The sequence below is a fragment of the Aedes aegypti genome, chromosome 1, assembly GCF_002204515.2.
Source record: "Aedes aegypti strain LVP_AGWG chromosome 1, AaegL5.0 Primary Assembly, whole genome shotgun sequence".
NCBI lineage: Eukaryota > Metazoa > Arthropoda > Insecta > Diptera > Culicidae > Aedes > Aedes aegypti.
The window spans coordinates 102,181,272-102,206,102 of NC_035107.1; the positions used below are offsets into that span (position 1 = coordinate 102,181,272).

Sequence of the window (24,831 nt, forward strand, 5' to 3'; positions counted from 1 at the left end):
AAGATATATGTGTAGTGGCGCAACGTCGAAAATGGCCTCAAGCGCTGCTGTGGGAGTTGTAGAGAACGCACCAGACATCGCCATCAAGCACATCCTCTGGAGATGGCCCAATTTTGATTGGATTGTTCTCACTTCGCCCTTTTGCCACCACACAAGACATCCATATGCCAATATTGGTCGAACAACTGTTGTGTAAATCCATTTGATATATTTGGGTTTGAGGCCCCAAGTTTTACCAAAGGTTCGCCGGCATTGACCGAAGGCCATGCAAGCTTTTTTGACTCTGAAATCAATGTGAGGTGTCCATGAAAGTTTGGAATCTAGAATGACTCCGACATACTTTACTTGATCAGTCACATTAATCTCAGTGCCAAAAAGACGTAAAGGTCGAATTCCATCGCGGTTTCGTCTTTCCGTAAAAAGAACAATAGATGTTTTATTCGGGTTAACCGAAAGGCCATATTGGCGACACCAACTCTCGACTACCTGAAGAGCACTTTGCATCAGGTCGAATAGGGTGCTTATGCACATACCAACTATCAGAGCTAGATAGTCGTCGGCAAATCCATAAGTTGGAAAACCGCAATTATTGAGTTGCCTCAATAGCGTATCTGCTACGAGATTCCACAAAAGTGGTGACAAGACTCCCCCTTGGGGGCATCCGCAAACACTCCATTTTCGAATCGCTGCTTGACGCAATGTCGAGAAGAGATGTCGGTTTTTGAGCATTTGATGAATCCAATTGGTAATCATTGTAGGTAGCCCATGGTTTCGTGCGGCTTCCAATATGGCATCGAAAGACACGTTATCAAAGGCACCCTCAATATCCAAGAAAACACCCAAGCAGGATTGCTTCTGAGCGAATGCTTTCTCGATATCGTATACAACTTTGTGTAAAAGAGTCACTGTGGACTTTCCAGATTGGTAAGCATGTTGATTCACATGAAGAGGCATGTTTGCCAAATAAACATCACGGATGTGATGATCGATAATGCGTTCCAGACATTTCAGAAGAAAAGAGGTCAGACTGATTGGTCTAAAACTCTTCGCTTCCTCATACGACGCACGTCCTCCTTTTGGGATAAACTTTACAGTAATATCACGCCAGGATTTGGGAATGTACCCGGTAGCAAAACTGCTTACAAGTAGCTTTTTCAAAACATGTTTGATAAACTCAAATCCCTTTTAGAGCAAAACAGGATAAATCCCATCCGCTCCTGGAGATTTGAAAGGAGCAAAACTATTAAGTGCCCATTGAATCGATTCAGTAGTTACGATACTGCGAGCCGAGGCCAGAGACTCGTAACTACATGAACAGACATTTGGTTCATCCGTAGATGCTATGTCCACACATCCGGGTGTGTGTGTATTGAATAAACATTCTAAAACTTCTTCATCGGAAGAAGTAAAGTCACCATTAGGTAAGCGAATTTCGTTCACTTGGAAATCCTTAGACTTTGCAAGGATTTTGTTCAGCCGACTGACTTCACTCAAACTGGAAACATTTGTACAAAGGTTTTTCCAGCCGGATCGTTCAGCAGAACGAAGAGCCTTCTTGTAAGCCTTGCGAGCCGACTTGAACGACTCTGATCCAGCTGAACGGCGTCTGTTCCAACTCCTTCTACATTGTTTCCTGAGTCTAGTCAGATCGGAATTCCACCATGGGGTCCCTCTTGTAGTCTTTACAGACCGCAGAGGACATGCTTCTTCAAAAGCTTCCATAATGTAGGATGTTGTAGTATCAACGGCATCATCCAGATCACTTGGATTTTCAATGGACGGAGAATATCCATGAAATTTGGTCGCAACCAATTCAATGTAGAGTTCCCAGTTTGTTGATCGGGGATTCCTAAAACGCAAAGTCTGCGCAGTTACATTTGAATGTTCAAAGAAGATGTAGCGATGATCAGATAATGATTCCTCATCGGAGACATGCCAATTCGTCAACTCGTGACTGATTCTATTCGAGCAGAGCGTTATGTCTAACACTTCTCTATTAGAAACCATGAAGGTTGGGCGATTGCCTATGTTAAGTAATCCAAGGTCTGTACTACTTAAGTATTCCATCAGACTGGAGCCTCTCAAATTGATATCCGAGCTGCCCCAGATGATGTGATGAGCATTGGCATCACTGCCCACAATCAGCGGAAGGCCTTTTGTTACGCAGTGTACGACAACTCGTTTGAAGTCATCCGTTGGGGATGGTTCATCATGTGGTAAATATACCGAACAATAGACGTATTTCCTGTTGAGGTCACCAACAGAAACATCGATTGTGACAGCACATACATCTCTGGTAGTTAACTCAGAAATGAGTGTAGCAACGATTGATTTATTAACGAGCACGCATGCGCGGGGCATGGAGCGCGAGTTTGCCGTTTCAAGTTTGCTGAAAGTAGCAAAAACTGGGTCCACAAGGTTACCTAGATAGAAGTTCCCTCTACGAAAGTAGGGTTCTTGAACTAGCGCCACCTAACCGTAGCCACTACCCAAACTAGGCAGGATTAAGCTTTTTGCAATCTCAGCACGAAAAAGACCAGCAACGAAAAAACCAGATCGGTATCTATTTAAAGTCGCCAAAGGCGAAAGAGCACAGAATACACTGTGTAAAACGCATAATGCGAATCCATATAGGTGATAATTTAAATTAAATGTCAATATATTCATAATCCCACCCTTATTAAGCCTCAGGAAAGAGACTGAAGAAGGGCAGCCGATTATCTCGGAGCACCATTGCTCCGGGTAGCACAGGAAGGACTCAATACTGTGGAGGGCGCCCTGGTACCCCACAGGCTCCGTTAGCGGTTAGGTTTTATTTAGACCCCCCTAACCATTCATTCCTAGGCACGGTACGCATCACACCATAAATTAGGGGTCACCTGTGAGGTGGACTTTTACCACCGGAACAGGCAGTCCGTAGTGTTAATTCTTAGCCAGTTGAAACAACCGCTACCGACACTACGCGGCTATCTAGGCTGCTCGGGAAGAGGAGGTTAATATTGATGATTAACTCCTGACGTGGCCAAGCAGTCCATGATTACTCAAGATTACTTCTCTAATGATTTCTCCAGAACTTCCTCCGAGGATACCTCCTCCACAGATGTGTGTATATCCCCAAGTATGAACCTCGAGACTCTTCCAGGAATCATTCCGGAGATTTCTTCCGGGATTCCGCCACGGTAGCTTCAGGGATTCTACCAGCAATTCCTCCAGTGATTCCATCAGGAATTCCTCCAGGTGTTCTACAACTCACGAAATCCTCAGAAGATTTCTCAAGAATTTCCTTCAGGAATTCTCAGAGAATTACCAGCTGGGAAACTGCTAAATTACTTACTCCAACTATTTCTCAAGACAATCCTCCAGTGATTTTCTGAATTTCTCCAGAGATTATTTCTGGGCTTCCAAAAACTCCTCCTTCTTTCAAGATTTCCCATAAATTCTCGCAGGAATTTCATCAGAAATTAACCTTATGATTTCTCCAGAGATAACACTACGATTTTTTTTTTCAAAAATTCGTCCAGTACCATCTCCCTCCCCTTGGTTAGGCAGCCAATCCATTAGCCCATTAGATGGACACCAAAGGCGTAACCTGTAGTGGTGGTATCACATTTTGGCATATTTCCTTAAAGCCGCGTCATAATTTATATGGCATAGATGCACTAATATCTCGGATGTGATCCAACGGACGTTCTGCGTCGTTGATAGCATTGATGCCCATTTCAAATAATTAATCTATTCGACATTAATACTTTTCCGGGGCCCAGATAGCCGTAGCGGTAAACGCGCAGCTATTCAGCAAGACTAAGCTGAGGGTCGTGGGTTCGAATCCCACCGGTCGAGGATCTTTTCGGGTTGGAAATTTTCTCGACTTCCCAGGGCATAGAGTATCTTCGTACCTGCCACACGATATACACATGCAAAAATGGTCAATTGGCATAGAAAGCTCTCAGTTAATAACTGTGGAAGTGCTCATTAGAACACTAAGCTGAGAAGCAGGCTTTGTCTCAGTTGGGACGTAACGCCAGAAAGAAGAAGAAGAAGAATTAATACTATTCGCGACGATCAGTTTGCCTTTTGCTAACCAGAATGATCCGTAGCCACTCTTACTATTAGTTAGCTAGATGGCGACAATCTTATTTTAATATGGGTTTTACATTACCATAACAAGGAATACCTCTTTTGTAACAATGGTATAAACAATCTAATTCCAGCTTCATTTTCGCAAAATTTACAAGTAGAAAGTAGGCGTTGTGAAGCATTGCATTTGCCACCGAAAAGTGAATCTTGTAGAAGACTGTAATAGAAGCCTAAGGTAACTTTACTCTTAAATATTCACTATAATAATGATTATTGAAAGTAAAACGCTGAGATCAATCATTAGGGTACATTTGCTAGTTTCGAGAAATTGTTGAACAGACAAGGAAAGTGACTTTTTCTTTAAGGATATATGAACGTAATGACCAATAAATACTTTTAACAACAAAAAACGAAATTAACTATAACTACTACTAAACAGCCAATTTTGTTAAGACTTAATGGCGGGGTTGGTGGTCTAATGGCTACCGCTTCTGCTTCATAACACTTATAACACGCCGTGGTTTATACGGTCTACTGTGGGAGCCAGTTTAATGCATCATCAATTCATTGATCATTGACCCTCATTGGTCAGCATAAGCCGTATATAGTAGGAACAGTAGAAAGCGCACATTTCAATTTGTCTAGTACTACGCTATTCCAATCCAACCTAAGAAATTATACTGTTGTAAGGTTTTGACGAGCACGTGTCAAACGTACAAAGTGAAATTAAAACTACGAAAAGAAATCAGTGATCCGGTAGGGATCGAACGCACGACTCCCTATTCGCTAGATGGGCGGTTCGACCCACAGGTTGCGGTGTTTCTTGAGAGACCCCGTAAATGTAAACGTCGAAACCTTACGATAGTAGGAAGCGTGTAAGTTGGATTATAGAGTAAAGCAATTACAATAGAAGTCTCTTGTTTTATCGTCAACATCTTAAATTCAACTAATCCACAAATTTATCTCAGCAGCGACACGTCGTTAAATTTCAATAACTGTAAATCTCGCTATCTAGTATCTACTGCCTGAGAAATAAGCATTTGAAGAGAAATGGGCTAAATGTGCATTTGTAGTACAAGACCATGAAATTTTATGTGGCTTTCGATCGAAACAAAACTGGGATGAAAAGATGTTACAAATCGAATGGAATGGAATGCACATGGGGGAAAGAAATAATCGTTTGTTGTCGGTAAACTGAAAACTATTAGTCTTTGCCATTTCAACAGATGGCCACAGATGGTTCTCACCCGGAAAGGTGATTATTTCCTTGTTAGGCGAGACCGAAGGTAACTGCGCTTCGTCGAAAACTGCAGCAATCAAATAATCGAAAATATGTGATTAAGTATTATTTCAATAATGGATTAGGCTTTCGACAAATAGATCATACGACAGTTTTAAAATTTTTGGCGTTTTTCGAGCATTTTGTGTATTGTTCCAAAACCTGAGAATGAAGAATTTTTTTGCTATTGCAGAATAATGGATGGACAATTGATCATAAAAGATTATCAAAAAGGTAGTATTGGATTATTTACAATAACTAAGAAAATCACACTCAAAAGTACCGATAGGAAATGTCCATTCCCATTGTTTCAAATATATCTGCCATCAATTGAGACTAATCAATCACCGTGGTTGTCGTCGTCTTTTCTTCCAGAGGAAGTTACCTTAGAAAGACAAAATACCGGAGAGACCCCCTCTTTTTCAGGGAAATTACTTCCGTCTCTAGGGAACAACTCCGATCGTCATCATCATCAGATGTCCCCTTCCAAAATTGTCAACCGAGTCATCGAACTTTGCCATTAGAGAAAATCTGCAGGGGCCCTTCTTTTACATCTGATGTTTAATATTTGTACGAAACATAAAATTTCTTCATGAATACCGGTTTTAAGTGTTTTTGTAAGCCAACTGGTATACGCGTAGGTCAGGGTCGTACAATATTGTTTTAACAAGCCTCAAACATCACCATTGCAATAACTTACTTTCTTTTCAAAGACCATTTTGTCATTTGATTCGGTAGAAACCTGTCATAAAATCAAGAGAGACAGAGCGGCCACAATTAACTACAAAGAAAAGCCTCAATCTCGATCGTAGACTACGGTACAACGACGACGACTCCAGGATAGAACAAATAAACACATTTGTAATTCAGTGGTGCGGTGCCCTACTGTTCCCTGTTTCTGTGGCCTTTGCACGGGAGCACCGGTGTCGTAAAAATGTGTGTTATTAATAATATTTATAGGCAATTTTATGAACTGCGGTACCCAAGACCGTATTTGGCTTGATTTATAGATTCACTTTTCGTGGGGGGCGGCCAGACAGGCAGACATATTTTTTGTTGGGGAGAAAAATGTTCTGCATAATCTGCGGAAAAGTGATATAGGGTGATTTTATGTTCTATAGAAAGTGATTGGGGATGCCTTTTCGTTATTGAACGTCAAAGAAGCATTCCGACTTGTTTATCGGTTTGTAGCGTTTTATCTGTATTAGGTGATTATTACGGCATTACAACGGCAACTCTTTCGGGTGTAAAGCACGTGGAAAATAATTGCATTTCTCGATAGATAATGCCCAAAACATCGAGTAAGCTTGACAGACATCATTTTTCACATAAAACAAGGAAAATGAGAATTTTGTTCAACATCCATGTGGTCAACAACATTATTGAAGAAAATCGAAAATCTTAAGCATTTTTATTCGAAACGATCGAGGTTCTAAAGAACAGATACTTAAGACTATATGCCCGAAGTAAAAAAACCCAATAGGAATCAAGGAAAAGAATTTTAGAAATCCGATCAGCCATTCTTTTGAAAGTGCTTCAAACGATTTCTATGCGAATTCGTCACTATACTATAACAAAAAATTCCATGATTTTTGGTATGAATTTTCACAGAAATGTTTTCAGGCGTTTGCTTCAGGAAATCTTCTATTGATTCTTTCACAGATTTAGTCAGGATGCTTAAAATAATTTTTGGTGGATGCTACAGAGATTCAACTGAAGAATTAAAAAAAAATCTCACAAATTCTCACGGATTTAACAGTATTGAACAGGTAATACTGTTAAATCCCTAGATGAATTCATCAGATTACTTTTGAGAATTTGTTGATCAGGCTTGCGAAACATCAATCTTCAAGTAAATAGAAGACAATTTCAAGCAATTTCGGTCATATCAGGAAAGGATCACTCACCCCAGGGGGTCATGTGATTTAAGAACTTCCTGAATGTAGTGTATTACGTCATCAAAAATACATGAAATAGTCTCTAATCTATTTGAATCACAAAAACTTAATAATCAATTTGTCGCTACCAAAACAAAAACCAAAAACTGACAAACAATTCTTGTTGGTCGAAAATTTGTGCTTTTCCCCTATATGCATTCATTTGATTGTTCCGAAATTGTTTAAACAAATGATCTAACTTTCGTATTACCAATACAATTCACTTCTCTAATATATGAAAAAGCTTCAACATGTCGTTCCCTTAAGCCTTATTTATGAAGTTCTGAGTCATGAACAAATATTGAATCGGATGTAATCGAAACCCCCCCTTATAAACTTATTTATGAAAAATTGCATTAATTCTATCGAACTCGTTATAAACAATTCAAATCCATTAGCCTCCGTCAGCCTTGAGAACAACTAAATGCAGCGAGCAATGTCGCCTGAAAGCAATGAAAAAAAATCGAACCACTTACCTCTTTGGCGATTTGGTCGAGCGCTTGATCTTCGGCATTGATTCGCGAGTTTCCACGACGCCTTCCCACAGCGCCGGGACTGTCCATCGTATCGCTTCCGGTCGTCAACTTGTCGAACAGCCGCAACCACGCTACCACACCTAATAGACTCCTCCTCCTTCGTCGTCACCCCTGCCTCCTCGCAGTTGTCTGTGTCCAGTCGAGCAGTTTTCGGTCAGTCGGTCAGACTCGACCGGCGATTCTGACTCTTACTTGAGAAACTCTTCGTTTTTTCTTCTTTTAGTTGTTGCTTTTCTGTTCACACTACGTACACAGCTGGACCTTCAGGGTTTCCTCAATCCTCTCACTGCGGAATTCGAAAGAGCTTCCCTTGGAACACTACACTTGTTTCCTTTCGGCAATGGAGGGCACGAGTAAAATAATTTCACAGATTCAAACACTTACATACAAAAACTAAAATGCAACAACGTATCAACATTCGAATTTTATATAAATACAAATGAAATGCAATATCGCACGGTTAAATCACAGAGAGATGTGTTCAAACTATTAAACCTAATTGTGGTCGTAGGCTTGAGATTCGCTGATGAAGATAAGTATCCTCCTGGCCGGATACGGTATGATCACAGTTCGATCATTCTCACGTGGTCTGGGTTAATCTAATTAGCTAGCTAGAGATTCCTCAACTGTCGTTGGACCAGGTGGGTGGCTAATGGTGGTCAAAGGTACCCCCAGATGGTAACTTTATTTCTCTGGTGTAGCCTACGAGAAGCGAACTGCTAACCGCTGAGGACGATGACGATGACGATATTGGTTGATGATGGTCGTGATGTGTCAGAGTGGTCGTGATTGTTGGCGTTTTGGTATTGTAGAGATGATGGGGAACGGTTGGAGTTGTTGTTGATGTTGTTTTGAGGGCCACAACGTGATTGCAAGATCCAGGACATATATGGAAAAAATCAGAGAAGAAAGAAAATACACACATTAAACATTCAACGGTTTTGGTTAATGCACAGCGCCGTAGTAAACGCCGCCACCGGTATGCTTCGGGGGGAGGATTTCGAATCAATGCGGTACTTCGTATACAGTAAAGCAGGGTTTCCCAAGCGAAGGATCATAAATGAGAACGTGAAATTCAATAAATTATTATTAAATCGATGTAATTAATTCGGGATTCTTGCGAAGTTGACGAACATTTCCATTATTTTGTTTGATCCATAATGATGTTTTGAGGTTTTGTGTTAATAGAATGACAACATTGTATTGACGGGTTAGTGGTCTAATGGCAACCGCTTCTGCTTCATAAGCAGAAGGTCATGGGTTCAATTCCAGGCTCGTCCCTTTCCTCGTACTTTGTAGTTGTATCTTTCACTTGCTTCTATCTTCCACTCCTAATCTATCACTGTTCATAGCATTTGCTAGAACCCGAGACGGACAATAAAGGTGTCTCCCTACGCTTCCATTCTTCCATCATTATAGCACGCTTTTTATGACGCCTGGTACCTAGGCAGTCTGCTAACCAACAGCCAAACCTCATTGTCATAAAAATTATACCAGGCCTACACACACTGTGGGAGCCAGTTAAATGCATAATCAATTCCTCCCCCTTCCCCTCATCACCAGCAGTTATACACTGAGGGTGTCTGTTAGTCCCATGCAATCATCTGGTTGGTTCCTTGTGTAAGTGCAGCTGATCTGGCGATACTGGAGTAGCAACCATGGGCGGCCAATCAAGCTCAAGCTCAATAGAATGACAACATTGTATCGTTCGTACATCTAATGGGGCAAATAGGAGGAATAAGTACTACCGTGAAACGGGGGTGGGATAATATTGATCAGTGGGGTAACATTGATCGCAATGAGTTTCTTCGTAAATAGTTTTAATCAATTTTTTTCTTTCAGATACCTACAATGCATGAATGGTGTTCTACATTTTCGTATTGATTCATAAGCTTATAAAAAAATTGTGAAGAATAAAATTCGTTCATGCGTAAATTTTTCAACTTTTCGATACAATGATTTGCATGAGTATGGATGACAAGATTCGTGCCTCACATGGATTCCGTAAATGATAAAAAAATAATGAATTACTGCAAAGAATGCAAAATTTCCTTAGGTAAAAGCCTACATTTAATTAAAAAAAACATGAAGAGTAGTAAGTATCGGTATTTCTCGCGTAACAATTCTAAAGGGCCCATGATCAAATTGTAAACAAATCGGGTTTTGATACCATTCGATAAAATCTCCCAACACCATTGTCAACATAATCACAAAACTTACCGTTATAAACTCGATTTTCAAAACGGCCAATAACCGCTGTTTTCAAATCATTCATTGGTCCCTTGCTTGAAACGGTCAATGATCGGTTCTCGCTCCATCAAGAGGGCCTACAATCGCAAAATTTCGCAAACTGTCATTGGCCTTAGCATAGTGAGAGGCCAATGACTCTCTCTTGCTCATTTATTGAAAACCGAAAAGGCCTAGCCTTGGACCAAGCACGCTAATAAAATTCAATTTTGGCCAACAAAAAAGGCCCATGCTTTGTTGATAATCGAATATGGGCCAAGCATTCAAACTCATCATTTTTTCCACATTTTTGTCAGTTTTCAGAATAAAATCTATTATTAGCGTGTAGTAATAGTGAATCGTCACTCAACTAGCAAGAAATCATATTGATTGATTTGAATACTGAGAAATAGGAATTGAAAATGAATTGAATTTTCTCAGTCTGAGGATTGGTCCTTTTGAAATGTTACGCGAGATTTGAAGTATAATCACAAATAATTTACATGTGTGATCAATGTTTCCCCACACAAGCTTGATTAAAAAATCGCCTAAAACTCTTACAGAAAACAATATGTAATATATAGTCACGATGGGTTGTAATGGTAGTAATGCATTTTCAAATGAAATATCTAAAAAATAAACAAAAAACTTATCAATGTTGCCCCGAATTACAGTACCTACTCTTTAATCCTAATTATTAAAAAATAACTAAAAAACATCCATAAAATCCTGACCAATAAGTGATTGGTAGGCAGCGAAGCCGATGTCTTAAAATAACTCTCGCTCGCTTTGACGTATACATGTACACGACGATGTATATGTCAGATGTACATCTCAATTATCCGAACGAAGTTTAGACTGCGAAATGATGATCCCAAGTGCTTTGGGGTAATCGAGTTCAGTTCGCTCTCGAGCTTCAGGGTCTCTCAAGGGGCTCCGCAGCTTGTAGGTTGAAGCGCCCATCTAGCGAACAGGAAGTCGTGGGTTCGATCCCCACCGGAGCACGTGGTTTCTTTTCGAAGTTTCAATTTCAATTGGTACATTTGACACGTGTTTCACGTGTACGTGTAAACTTCAAAACGCCAAAACTTTATAACATCCATAAAAGTAAAATAAAATAAAAACCTGAATAACTCCAAAACATCTAATATTAAGGGTATGTTGACTTCGGCAAAGCATGTCATTTTTGATAATCTAGACGACGCAAATTTCACCGCGCATAATCTTTCAACGGATGTGTACCAGATTTGTTTCGTCTGGTAAATGTCTAAACAAGGAAATGAGGTTAAAAAATGGTAGATTTTACGAAAATATGTACATGGGATTCCGTTTTTGGCAACAAAGTCGAAATTTTCAGTTGCCAAAAACGGAACCGTGCCAAAATCGGAACCCTTTTTTAAAGATTTGTTTATAAGCTTAATGTACACTATTTATATTTCTGGGCCATATGAAACTAGTAATCTCATAAGTGACCTTTATTCAATAACTGGATATTTTATTAAAACCTTGTAAGAAAATGTTCTTAGGCTACTACTAATACTCTCCAAATTTCTCTGGAAACCTATTAAAAATCCCCAAGATTTTGCCAGAAATACTCAAAATACTACTAGAAATCTACAGTAGGAATTCACAAAATGCCCTTGAAATTTTAGGAGTTTAGTAGGAATCAGAAGATTTCGCACAGCACTCCCAATAACCAATTACGCGTTCCCAGGATCCCGCAAGAAACCCATTAGGAAACTCCAGACAATTTCTGAAATGCGCCCTAAAAACCAACCCTAAAAAGGGTCTTCCAGGGTATAGTAAAGAAACTCATAGACCCAGCTAGTAAGGAACACTCTGATTTCAAATTTTGCATAGAATGTTGAATCGTATCAAAAAAAAAACAAACGAACGTCTAATAGAATATCTAACACGATAAATTGTGTAAGAACTGAATAATCACTAACACAATTTATATTATGAAGTTCTTTAAAAATTGGAATACGAAAGAGAGGTTGGCCTTTAGTTGAGATACTAATGGAGATTAATGATCCCATGAAACGTTGCGAATGAATAACCAATGTCCAATCCTAAGTAAATAAGCGCGTATGTGAGCCCGTAGTACTTGGTGGGATTCGGGAATATCGAAAACGATGGAGCTCTGGAACGTAGTCGGTGTGTTGCTGACCTGTTGTTTAAATGACTTGAGCAAAAGACACGATAACATGTACAAAAAATTGCATATTTTAGTAGTTTTCAAAAATGTTTCCGAAAACTGATCCTTTTTGTTGCCAAAATCAGGGGGGGTGCCAAAAACGGAGCATGCCAAAATCGGAATCCCACTGTATTGGTAATTTGTAAAATGTTCGAAAATAATCATTCATTGGTCAAATAAAACATCACAGAATGCATAAAAAAGTGTACCGGGTAACAGCTAGTTTAAAATAAGTGTTCTAAAAAAAATTTCTTGAACATTAAAAAAAACAGTAGGGTAAATCGCCAATTAATGTTGAACGGTTAAGATAGACGTTTTTATGTTATTTGATTTTAATGGAAATTCTGATAGAAAGGTTGCTAAAAAAAGCATTCAACACCGTAGGCGATTGTTTAACATTATTCCTGTTACATTTTTGGTACTGTAATGTCCATTTTGAAATAAAAAAATATATATTTAAAAATATAGTTCTAAACCCAATTGTTGAACATATACGTTTTTTTCAATATTGTAACAAGTAGTATCGTCATTAACATGACAACAGAGGAATCAAGAAATGATAAAAAAAAGTTTGTTATTTTCTTAGTATGTTTGTCAATAAAGATAATATCAGCGTTTCGTTACCATAAAAAATGAAAGCGACTAATAATACCCATCGATAGTAGTATAGCAAAATGTATGTACAAGTATCCCTGTATTTATAGTGCTTCCGTTTTTATTCTGTTTAAATTTTTTTACTGAAGTACACTGATTTTTTTTTTAATTTACTGGCTGGCTCCACTAACAAACCGTTATTTATTCAATTCTCGAAAACTTATTCAAACAGTCTCAAGTCAGAAAAGTAAATAAACTTACTTTATCGATCCTACGTGTGTTGCAGACGAAATTCTACATGTTCTGCTCTAAACCAACTCGATATTAATTTTAAAACAGTTTTAGAATACAGGTTGTGATTCTCTTTATTAATTTTCGCAAAACCATATGAAGTTACTTATGTTGATTTGAAAAAGAAATCGAGAATGTAGTGAATTCATTTGACTGCTGACCCTGGAAACGAACGAACATCACGAAAAATGTCGAATGCTGTAGAGATGGTCGAGTTTCCCGTTTTGCAGACCCGACACGTACCCGACTTGTCTTATTTTTTTTTAATTTTCTGTGTTTAACCCCGAAACCGACCCGAAGCCCGATTTACTTTGATAGAAAAACTTTCATTTGATTTTGCTGTAAATAGTCCAAGTATATAAGCGATATGCTTTATTAAAATTACATTTTTTACCCTATGACACTATTATCTGGTTCTCTAGATCTGTGCAGTTGAAAATTTGTTTGGCTACCTTAAGGTTCTATTTAGAATAGGTCATTTGCCAAAATTCAAACAGCAGTTTTCTCCCAAAACGGACAAAAATTCTAGAAAAATAAAAACATTAATTTCTTTATTTTTTGAATTATGATAAACAGACGTTCTCGTTTTTCTTGATTTGTTGATTAGTTGGAAGAAAACTGCTTGTTGAATTTTGACAAAACTGATCGATTCTTACTAGAACTATAACAGAAAATCAAAATTTTGTCTTTAGATCTACCGTCAAACGGGGCATCTTTTGACATTTTCACTTCATTAACTTTGAGGATTTGTAACTCTTAGAATTATGGATAGATGTTGATAATTTTTGCCTATATTTAAGATGTATATGTACGTAACAAATGTGCAAAATATGAGGCAAATCCATCAAGAAATAACAAAAATGCTTGAATAGCGAAAAAAATGTGTCCTTCAATACAAAAGTAGCCCCTGGACATTTTCACAATTTGCTAATGAAATGATTTTTCCTTTCAAACTGATTCAATAGATTGTCGTCCACTGTGATGTTATGGAACGTTTTTCATTGATAAACTTAATGTAGGAAATGGCAAAGCTAGAATCAATTACACATATATAACAAATTTCAACGAAACATGCCATTCACTATTCTCAGTTTACAGTATGAAACTTAATTTTTCAACATCCTGTTAAATGGAACTATCAGTTACGAATGCTCGATTTTCAAGTTGACATAAACGAACGACGTAACTACTAGGTACTGCGATGATAAATGTGTGATGTACAAAAACTCTTTTTTTCTAATCTTACTGTTATATGAACGATATGTTGAAGGATCACATTAATACCGGTAACTAATTTAATACCAGTAAGTAATTTTCATTAAAAACGCAATCAAAGAAGTAAAGTTTAACAAGATCGTAAAGAAGTCAGTTTGCTTTTGTAATATGCTTTTAGCTTCTTAGCAGTTTAGAGCTGGCTTAAGAGTAGTTTAATTTAGGCATTTGAAGGATGCAACTGTTCTGTACTACAAATTCATGTAAAATATGACAAAAAATAGTTTTTTAGAGATTATGTTGTGAATTTGGCATTGGATCGTATTGAAATATATGTGTTTTATGTCTTTTTCACTTTTACAAACATTTATTTTATTTTTTTATGTTGTAAAATACACAAACCAAAACATTATAATAAAATAATGGTCGCAAAAATAAGACCTTTGATCAATTATTTTAATAAAACAACAATTTTAAGCAAAACAAATCACAAGATTTTCATGAAACATGACGATTCGTTAGTTTTGTGATGCTCCCAATAAGTTTCCAAGACATGGGTGAAATTCAAACAATGTTTGTATAGCCAATGTTTTATACCTTGTGAATTTTTATTCGGGCTTTTTTGAAATGTTTTCTTGTTTATCCTGTTATTGTTGATGTTGTTCCAAGAAAAAATCATGCCTAGTGGTAGAGCATATATTGGTTAATAAAAGTGCTGAAGACACAAAATTGCTCAGATTAATATTTACGCTGCTAATAAATACAAAAGGTGAGTGTCCAAAGTAGCCCCTGGAATCAAAAGTAGCCCCGTCCGACGGTACTAAAGAATTCTCAGACTAGCAGTTGTAATATAAGAGGAATGCGGGTTCTAAACCAAAATTTTGAAGGTGATGCAGGCTGTATTCCTAGAGGCAATGAGCCTCAACAAATTTGAACTTTAGCCACAAATTCAAAGTAATAAGTATGTTATTAACTATTTCAATGGTGTTGTACATTACATAACGCCTAGATGTATTTATGTAATATTTCAAATGATACAAGTGCAGGTATTAAAAAAATATATTAATTCTGTATATCCTTATCGTTGCTTTCAATCGATATGCGATTTTATCTCCCACATGATAAATTCAAACGTCGTTAAAATTGGTCTTTTGTATAACTTTGTAGGATCAATTTAGCTCTTATATACAATTGTTGGGAATCAAACTTAAATTACTTAATTCTCTTATGAAATCCGATTTCAGCTATGTGAATAGATCCAGTTTGAGAACCACCATTCAATCGATGAGTCTCTACCGGCAGTTGTCGTCCGGTTCAGAGCTGGATTAGTCATGATCAGCAAAAGTCCGTAAAAATTGTACGATTTCAAGGGGCACTCAACATATTGGTTTCCGACAATTTTGTCACACGCAAAAAAGAAAGTCATGAAACGAGAATTGTAAGAATAAGAATATTGAGCAATTGTATGTTCCGCTGCTATTTTTCACCACTACGACTGATGGCGTTAAAAGACAGCGTTGTTCGAACTATGGGTCACGGTCAATGAAAATGAAAAAGTAACTGTCCACAAATCAATTTGGACCAACAGCCAATGTGTTCACAAATAACTTTCTTAATACTGAGAAATGCAGAATATGTTTAACGGAACTAGTTATGGTATTCTGGTATCTGGTGTTTTTTTAAGTACTATAATCAAAATGTGATAAAATTAAATCAAGCTATTCACATTTGGAAATCTGTTTCAAGATCAGAAGCTTGTTCTTAAGACAAAGTTTCGATTTGCTGTTTAAAAGTTGATAAAGACATTTTATATATTTGTTACAATTGGCTTGTGTCATCCCCATTCAAAAATTTCTGACATCTCTGAGGGAACTCAGCTAAGTCAGATGTGAAAATATTGTACAACATTGTTCCCAGAATGCTGGCTTGAAGAATATTAGATCTTACAGGAAGTTTTCCAGAATTGGAGTCCTGATAATTAACCTGAAGTGTACGATTTGACCGATAGCTGTTAATTTATTATAGCAATGTGGACGCAGTAATTAAGTTTTGCTCATTGATGTTTGATAAAAATCAATAATTTCACATACATTTTTTTACAACTGGGTTAGGTTTGGGAACCACTCCAGCAAGAAGACGTCTTCTTCTCGCGAAGCTTCAACCCAAACAAGAAGCCCTCTAGCATTTCTGCGCACAACCCGATTTGATCACAAGAAGTAGCAGTCGCCGTGACGACGAGGAAAGTGCAAATCACATGTCGCCATCACTGACTGGGCACTAGGCGTAAAGTAGCAATGGGCAAAATACTTGCACCACTCACTCACTCGCGGATAGGCCTAGTAGTAGATTGCGGGACGCTCAGTGGTCCAGATTTGAAGAATCATGACAAACATTACACAGTCCTAATATTTACAAGTTTTGATCATGACAAGTGTCGTGGAACATGTTTTAGGGCTTCTTCTTCTTGGCATTAACGTCCTCACTGGGACAGAGCCGGCTACTCAGCGTAGTGTTCAATGAGCACTTCCACAGTTATTAACTGAGAGCTTTCTTTGCATATGTTGCCATTTTTGCATTCGTATATCGTGTGGCAGGTACGATGATACTCTATGCCCAGAAAAGTCAAGGAAATTTCCATTACGAAAAGACCCTGGACCGACCGGGAATCGAACCCAGACACCTTCAGCATGGCTTTGCTTTGTAGCCGCGGACTCTAACCACTCGGCTAAGGAAGGCCCCTACAGAGGGCTACAGACCCTAATTTAGGCATAGTCTTAATTTTTGGTTTTCGTTGAATAAAATATTAACAACTCTCAACTCTCAACTTTTTCATAACACTAATGTTTAGGCAAACTCAGGCAAGAGAATTCAGGCTTTGTTCAAGATATCTCTGTGGAGAAACTATCAGATATTGATGTTTTCAACTTAAAGAAATTGGGGCTAGCTTTTTTTAGGAAACCGGACCACTGTGGCACGTTTATACTTACATATTCGTCGGATTCGAATGAAGGCAAAAATTGCATCCAACGGTGACAACAGTGAGTACCCGAATGCCAATGGTGCTGCAGAAGTTGTTCGTGTGCGGCCAATGATTTCCACCAAACCATAAATGGGAAGGAATTCGAGATGAGATTTTTTATCAGCAATTGATGGGGGTGAAGGGCGACGGGGCGAAGTGGTTTGGAACACTATTTTGGGACTGGGGGGTTGTTATGCAACTGGTTATTAACGAGGATTCAGCACTTGAGGGGGGTATTCAAATTGATTCCAAGGTAAGGGCACCTTAAGCGGATGTTCGTTTGTGTGATGGAACTTTACGACTGTTTTACGTTTTTTGTTTACGAGTAATGGAAGTAGTTTATATTTCTTTTTCAAATCGATAGTTTAAACCTTTGAGATAGAATGAAATTTCATGCTCCGAAAATTTGCAAGGGAATAGAATTGATCTCTGGTAAACTCAGATCAAATATTGAACAAGATTACTAAAAGCATGAACATCACTATTCTCGGCCACGCCCATATTTACTGTAACTCACGATAAGGGAAGGATATATTAATGAAGCACTTGCTTAATGAGAGGTCACCGACTCAGCGACACCCTCAACAAGTTGCTAAGCTACGAAGTTGAAGATTGAGTCAGCTCTTCTCTTTATCTAGGGGCTCAAACTGAGGGGAAAACATCGTTTAATACAGTGCACAGCAGTGTTTATGGTCACTGATGGAATGATAGTAATGTTGTTCTTAGGAATGCTACAGCGTTTTCCACTCAACTTTTAAAGGTGAAACATTTCAAAATCAAAGATTATATCCACAATTACTTGTGCGCCTAATAGCTTTTTCAAAGGTACTAGTCTAAAGAAGCCAATGCACTTGATCTTATTTTAAGTTGTCTGCTTGTGCATAAGACTAGAAGCAGAATTGCGCTGCTGTTGGAGTGAGACATTTTGCATAAGAACGTTAAATAAAGCATTTCACATAAAGAATTTTCACATAAGAACGGGTGCATTATAAAGAAGGCATATTAGGCCGGAACAAATTTGAAATTTTACATTTGTCACCCCGTTGCTCAAATTTGTTGGAAATTCAGAAGGAAAAAATAATTAAAATGCCTCATTTATATTGTAGCTTTCTATGATTTTCAGTGTTTTACTAGTTTTATAACTTACTCCTCATAATATTGTATTAGATAACGCGTATAAATACTCATGTTTTTGACAAGCACGACCTCAGAGAAAACAAGAAACAATAATTATAAGTTTGTGAAGTATCGACTGTATGGTTTAATCCTCATTTTCCGGTAACGCAGTCTTTATTAAGATAAAACGAGGTGCTTATTTGCCCGACGTTTCGACATGGGTATTATGGCTTCCTCAGGGGGTACTGTAATTTAATTACTGTACTATTTGTGTTGTGATTTTTTTTGTCGTTGTAACTTACAATATAGTTTTCGTTTTTTGTCCTATGTTTTGTCGAACTATAACTGTATGGTGTAGTTTTTTTTGGTACATACTAAAATTTAAAAATCGTTAAATTTGAAAAGGTTATGATGGAATTGAACTATTAAACCTTACGCAACGACACACGAAACAGCTAGGGTAGCACTGATAGATACTACAGCATCGTTAATACAACACTGCGTTGAACACGATCACAGATTCGATTTGGAGCATACACAAATTATCGACCATAGCTACAAACAATCCACACTTCCATTTCTGGAAATGTACCATATCACCAACACTAATCATACAGCCAACAAACGTACAGATATAGATAGACTCAGCACCACATATGCAGCATTGTTGCACGACAATAAGAGTAAAAATGAACAAGACAAAAATATGAGTCGAAATGAACACGATCAAACTAGGAGAGAAATTAGCAGAGATGAGAGGAAATCAATTACGCCGATAGGGCACATCACACACTGAATATCTTAAAGAAAATTTGCGCCATTGCCAGTACAAGTTTTGCACAAAAAGACAGTGATTTTCGTAGCGTAAGATTTAAAAGTTCAATACCATCCTAACCTTTCCAAATTTAACGATTCTTAACTTTTAGTATGTTTCAAAAAAACCTACACCAGACAGTTATAGTTCGACAAAACATAGGGCAAAAAACGAAAAGTTACAACAACAACAAAAATTTACAACACAAATAGTACAATAATTAACTTACAGTACCCCCTGAGGAAGACACAATACCCGTGTCGAAACGTCGGGCAAATAAGCACCTCCTTTTATCTTTATAAAGAATCATATTTATGAAAAAAGTCCTTTGTTTATTGGTTTTAATTACTAGTAGAATTTTCATTGAATAAATATATAAAACATAAATTGAACTACCGAAAAGCTAAACATTACATATAATTTGCAATTGGATTAGATGGACAAATTGATGTGAAGATTTGCGAAAAAGTTACACGTCTTCTCAGTGAGAATCGAACTCACGACTCCCCGATCTCTAGTTGCGGCGGTAGTTGTTAAACTTCCACTCGGCTGGTTAGCCGTAAACCACGAATTCATAATTAAAAACAAGTATTTATCGAGCAACGGACTCATGTTCCGTAACCGGTCGTTTGAGAACGTCGCGACCCATTGGAAGCCCACACAATAGATACCTCAGCCAGCGCAGTTGCTGGCTAGTGTAGTGTGCTATTCCTATACCTAAAAAACAATGCGCTCTCGGGCTAGGCATTGGATATATATAGAAAGCGTTGTGTTTGGATGGGCATCTAATTCTTCCGAAAGAGGTGCACTTTGCGAAAAAGAACCACGTGATTATTGAGCTGAAATCGAATTCAGGTTAACTTCTGCGTTCATGAGTCCTCTCATGGCGTAGTGGTTAACGCGCCCCAACTAGAGATCGGGGAGTCGTGAGTTCGATTCTCACTGAGAAGACGTGTAACTTTTTCGCAAATCTTCACATCAATTTGTCCATCTAATCCAATTGCAAATTATATGTAATGCTTAGCTTTTCGGTAGTTGTTAAACTTCCACTCGGCTGGTTATCCGTAAACCACGATTCATAATTAAAAACAAGTATAAATTGAACTGTTTTTTTATTAAGATTTGTGCTGGACTAATTTCTCATTAAACGATAATACTTGAATTGCATGCTAATCAACTCGAATAAAAAAATAAAATGACGGAAATTTGATAGTTTTATCACCTGAAAATGCGTAACACTTGTAAAATTGTGTCCAATGTAACGGAATTGTGTTATCCAAATAATATTGAATTCAATGTAACGTAGAATTATGTAATTTCTACTTCAAATTTACATTATTTTAGTCGCATTAATATGTCGGACATCTACTACGTAAATTTACACGATCGTGAAGTTTTTGTACTAATGTCGAAGTTGAATTTCAAACTTTTTCACTTTAGCGAACTTCAATCATTCTGTTGTCGAGCTATTAGAAAACTTTTCCCATGATTGCTGTTTTGCTTCACGTCTCTTCGGGCTATCTATAGCTTTGACCCTCAAAAATTTACAACACAAATAACTTTAGGTATTGCTTCGGGAATTATTGCAGTGGTTCTTCCATGACTTTTCTTAATGATTCGCCTTCAAGAATTTAACCAAAAATTTCCCGATGATTATGCTCCACAGATTTCTCCAAAAAAATTCAAGATATTTATTGAAACATGTTTAAAATGTTTTCAATAATTTAAATTAGAATTCATAAAGACACCTCTTGAAATTACTTCAGATATTTTTTTTTTAATTATTTTGTCAGAGATTTTTCAGTTTGTTAAGGAAGTCAATAAATTCCTTCAGAAATTCATTAACTATTCCGGTATTTTCATCCAAGGATACCTCTATGAATTCTTCCTGAGAATCTTTTAAGAATTTCTTCAGAGATGCTGTCAAAAATTTGATGATGGGTTTCTTCATAACTTTATCCCCAGTGTATCATCCACGGATTTGTTAGGGATGCTCTCGACAATGTTCGTTTAGGATTTCTGTGAAATTTCAACCAGATATGTCTCAATGAAAATATCCAGAAGTTACTTCAAGATTCTTTTCAGATATTCTTCCAGATGTTTTATCTTTATTAACGAGATTTTTAGCCGTGAGCTAGTTCATTTCGGGACTAACTGCTTTACTTCTCATACAATCGAAGTTACAGTGGTACTTTATCGTCATAAGTGGCTATTTTGAGGATGGCTTTCGCAGAAATCAAGAAAGTTTTGTTTTTCCCGACGTTTCGGCACTTTGTATTTGGCCTTTATCAAGGGTAAAATACTTTTCGTTTTGATTTCCCTAGACTGCGAAAGTCATAAAATCATAAAATCCGTCCAGTCGAGTATCCTAGATGTTTTAACAACAACAGCAGGTCCGTCCTCCTTCTTTCAAACAAATCTTAAAATAATGTATGAATGCGTTGTTAAAATCCCACTAAGATATTGTCAGAAATCATTGGACGAAAAAAAACCAAGGGTAAAGTAAATGAAAGTGAAACTTTCTGAGGAATATTTTATTTACTCCTACATGAATCCTGGAGAAACTGCTTGACCCTCAAGAAAATCTATAAATGAACTATCTATATATAAACCTGGGGCCTTCCTTAGCCGAGTAGATAGAGTCCACGGCTACAAAGCAAAGCCATGCTGAAGGTGTCTGTGTTCGATTGCCGGTCGGTCCAGGATCTTTTCGTAATGGAAATTTCCTTGACTTCCCTGGGCATAGAGTATAATCGTACCTGCCACACGATATACAAATGCGAAAATGGCAACTTTGGCAAACAAAGCTCCCAAGTAATAACTGTGGAAGGGATCTAGTGAGGGACACGATGGAAAATTTACTGGAAGCATTCCAAAAGATTGTCTCAAAATAATCACTGACTAAATTTCAGAAACAGTTCTTGGGAGAAGTCGAAGGTTTTTTTTAAGAAATTTCCTTGGCTTGAAGAATTACTAAAAAAACACAATTGGAACTTCTCAAACCTCCCACAAAACAAATTTCTTTATAAACCGAGGAATATACTGAGTTTTCCTGAAAATTCAGTCAGATTATTTCATGAGGAATGATTTGAAAGTATTCCTTTAAGCATCCTTTGTAAAACCACAGAAGGAATGTTTAGACAAATTCCAGGGAAAACAGCAGAAGGAATTTTTAGATAAATGTCTGATTAGGTCTCTGAAGGAGTTCTTAAGGGCATTTCTAAAAAAAATCTCTTGATGAATCACTTTAAGAATTCCTGAAGCTCTTCTCTCAGGGATCTGTTATGTAATTCCTGAAAAACTTTTGGAGGAATCGCAATTTCCTCTAAAATGATTGTTTTAATGTTTTTTTTGTAGAAATTATATTTTGATTTTATAAGGGAATATTGGAGAAACAATATTACACATCAATTTCTCTCATGGTATTTTAAGATTTTTTTTTCAGAAAGAAAACTTTTGTAGGGTTTAGTCCAGATATGCTTTGTATCAGAACTATAGACAAAAATCATCAGTATAATAACTCGAATGATGTGGAAGATGAATAAATTAATGGATTATGAGGGCAAGATGCGTACGTTTCAATAACTTAGCTGGTAAAGCAATCGTCTAGCATACAAGAGTCGGGACTTCGAATCCCACCTAATCATTGATCTTCTTTTTTAGAACCGATCGGTTGAAGTCACCGTTTTTGGCGCCAAGCCAGTTAAAAAATATGTTTTCATACAATTTTGTGCACAAAGTTGATAGCCAACATTAAAACAAATGGGGTCCAAATACCATTAGGATGAGGTAGGCCCTCCGAATCCGGAACAACCGTATTTCAAACTCAATGAATACGATTCCAAAAATATAGAAGGAATTTGAAATTTACCCTGGAAATTTGACAAAATTTAGTTTAAAGACGAACATAATAAACATAATTTAAAAATTTAAAATTTTGATCTAGTTTAACGCCAGGTACGTGAGAGATAAGAAGGAATTTTCAGACGAAAGTTGAGGAAAATTCTTGGTGGTCCTCTATGAAATCTTAAAAGTATTATTGGATAAATTTTCTGGTGGGATTAGCGTCAAAACTTCTCAACTAATTCCAGGAAAATCTTTGAAAATACGCACATTTTTTTGTATGAATTTCAGAATAATCCCAGTTATAACAATTCCTTGTGACATTCGCCTAAGAAAACTTTGAAAACTAAACCTTTGAAAACAGTTCCTACAGGAATCACTTGTTTGAATACACGGGTAGAAATCAGAATCCAAAACCATGATTATGCACCCGGTTATCATGATTCCAGTGTGTTTTCATCTTATGAAAATACACCATGATTTGGACTAACGATATCAATGAGTCAGATTGTCGTAACGCGACACAAGTTGCAGCTGAGTTGTCGAAATTATGCATCGAATGCTCGAAAATCATGATTCGCGTATCCATTTCGGATCTATTTATATTTCTGTCAGTCAACCCGATAAAATGAAAACAAAAAAATAACAAAATTTGGTAGAGCAAGATTCGAACCAAGATCCTTCTGATTGAGAGCCACGTACTTTACCACAGTACCAATCAATCGTGATGAATGATGGGTGATCGATGCGAATGACTTGAAGCAAAGTGCACCGCTATGTGTTGTCACTCTGGATGATACATTTATGAAGAATCATGATTATGACTCTAAGAACCATGATTTGTCGGGGACGGACCTGGTGTAGTGGAAGTAAAGCCGTTGGTCCCGAGATGAACTAGCCCAGGGCTAAAAATCTCCTTAATAAAGATAAAAAAAAATGATTTGTCGTCCTGATATCACAGCCTAACCAATTTATGAATTTCATGACTTGTAAATCATGGTGTGGGGATCAGATTTTTATTCGTGTAATTCCAGTAAATATCTTCTTTTTCTAAATTTGAAATCCCAATGGATACTTCTGATGTAAGCTTTGGAGATTTGGAAATGTTCTATTTTAACTTAACTATCGACTTTTTACTGCTTAAGATTTTTATTATAAACTTTTTTTTTTTAATTCCTTTATTAGTCCCAAGTAAATAAATAGCACTTTAATTCGACCTGCGTGCTAATATAATACACTTATATAGCTAACATACCCTATATTAGTCGTATAATAGTCCTACAACATCAAAAAGGTGAATTAGCGTACTAGTGGTTACTTGGGGTATCATTCCAGACATTACAATCATTCCTTATATCTAGGTGTTCTGGGTTAGGCAACACCATCATCCTAATTTGGTAAAACTAAATTAAGCTTTTATTAACATTTTACATTTTACAGGTGTGTTGATTTCACCTGCTTATAAAAAAGAACATCGCTTTCAATTAACTTTGCTTAACTTCACCAAAATACATAACGCATTAATCATTAATTTTATTCGACATTTGTTTCAATGTTTCAACATTGGATATTCTATGTAACTCATTAGTACTATACCAGGGAGGGAGCTTCAGAATCATTTCCAAAATTTTATTGTGAATCCTCTGCGGAGCTTTCTTCCTGGTATTACAACAGCTAGTCCATATTGATA

General features: G+C 37.2%; 1 protein-coding gene across 1 annotated transcript in view; it reads right to left on the minus strand.

The window, feature by feature from the left end:
* LOC5580055 (leucine-rich repeat flightless-interacting protein 2) overlaps positions 1–24,831 on the minus strand; it is a 157,114-nt gene that overhangs the window by 114,163 nt on the left and 18,120 nt on the right. The window contains exon 2 of the mRNA XM_021844045.1: positions 7,770–8,555. Within this exon, the coding sequence (XP_021699737.1) occupies positions 7,770–7,856 (87 nt within the window). The 5' untranslated portion in view covers positions 7,857–8,555. The remainder of the gene's footprint in view (positions 1–7,769; positions 8,556–24,831) is intronic.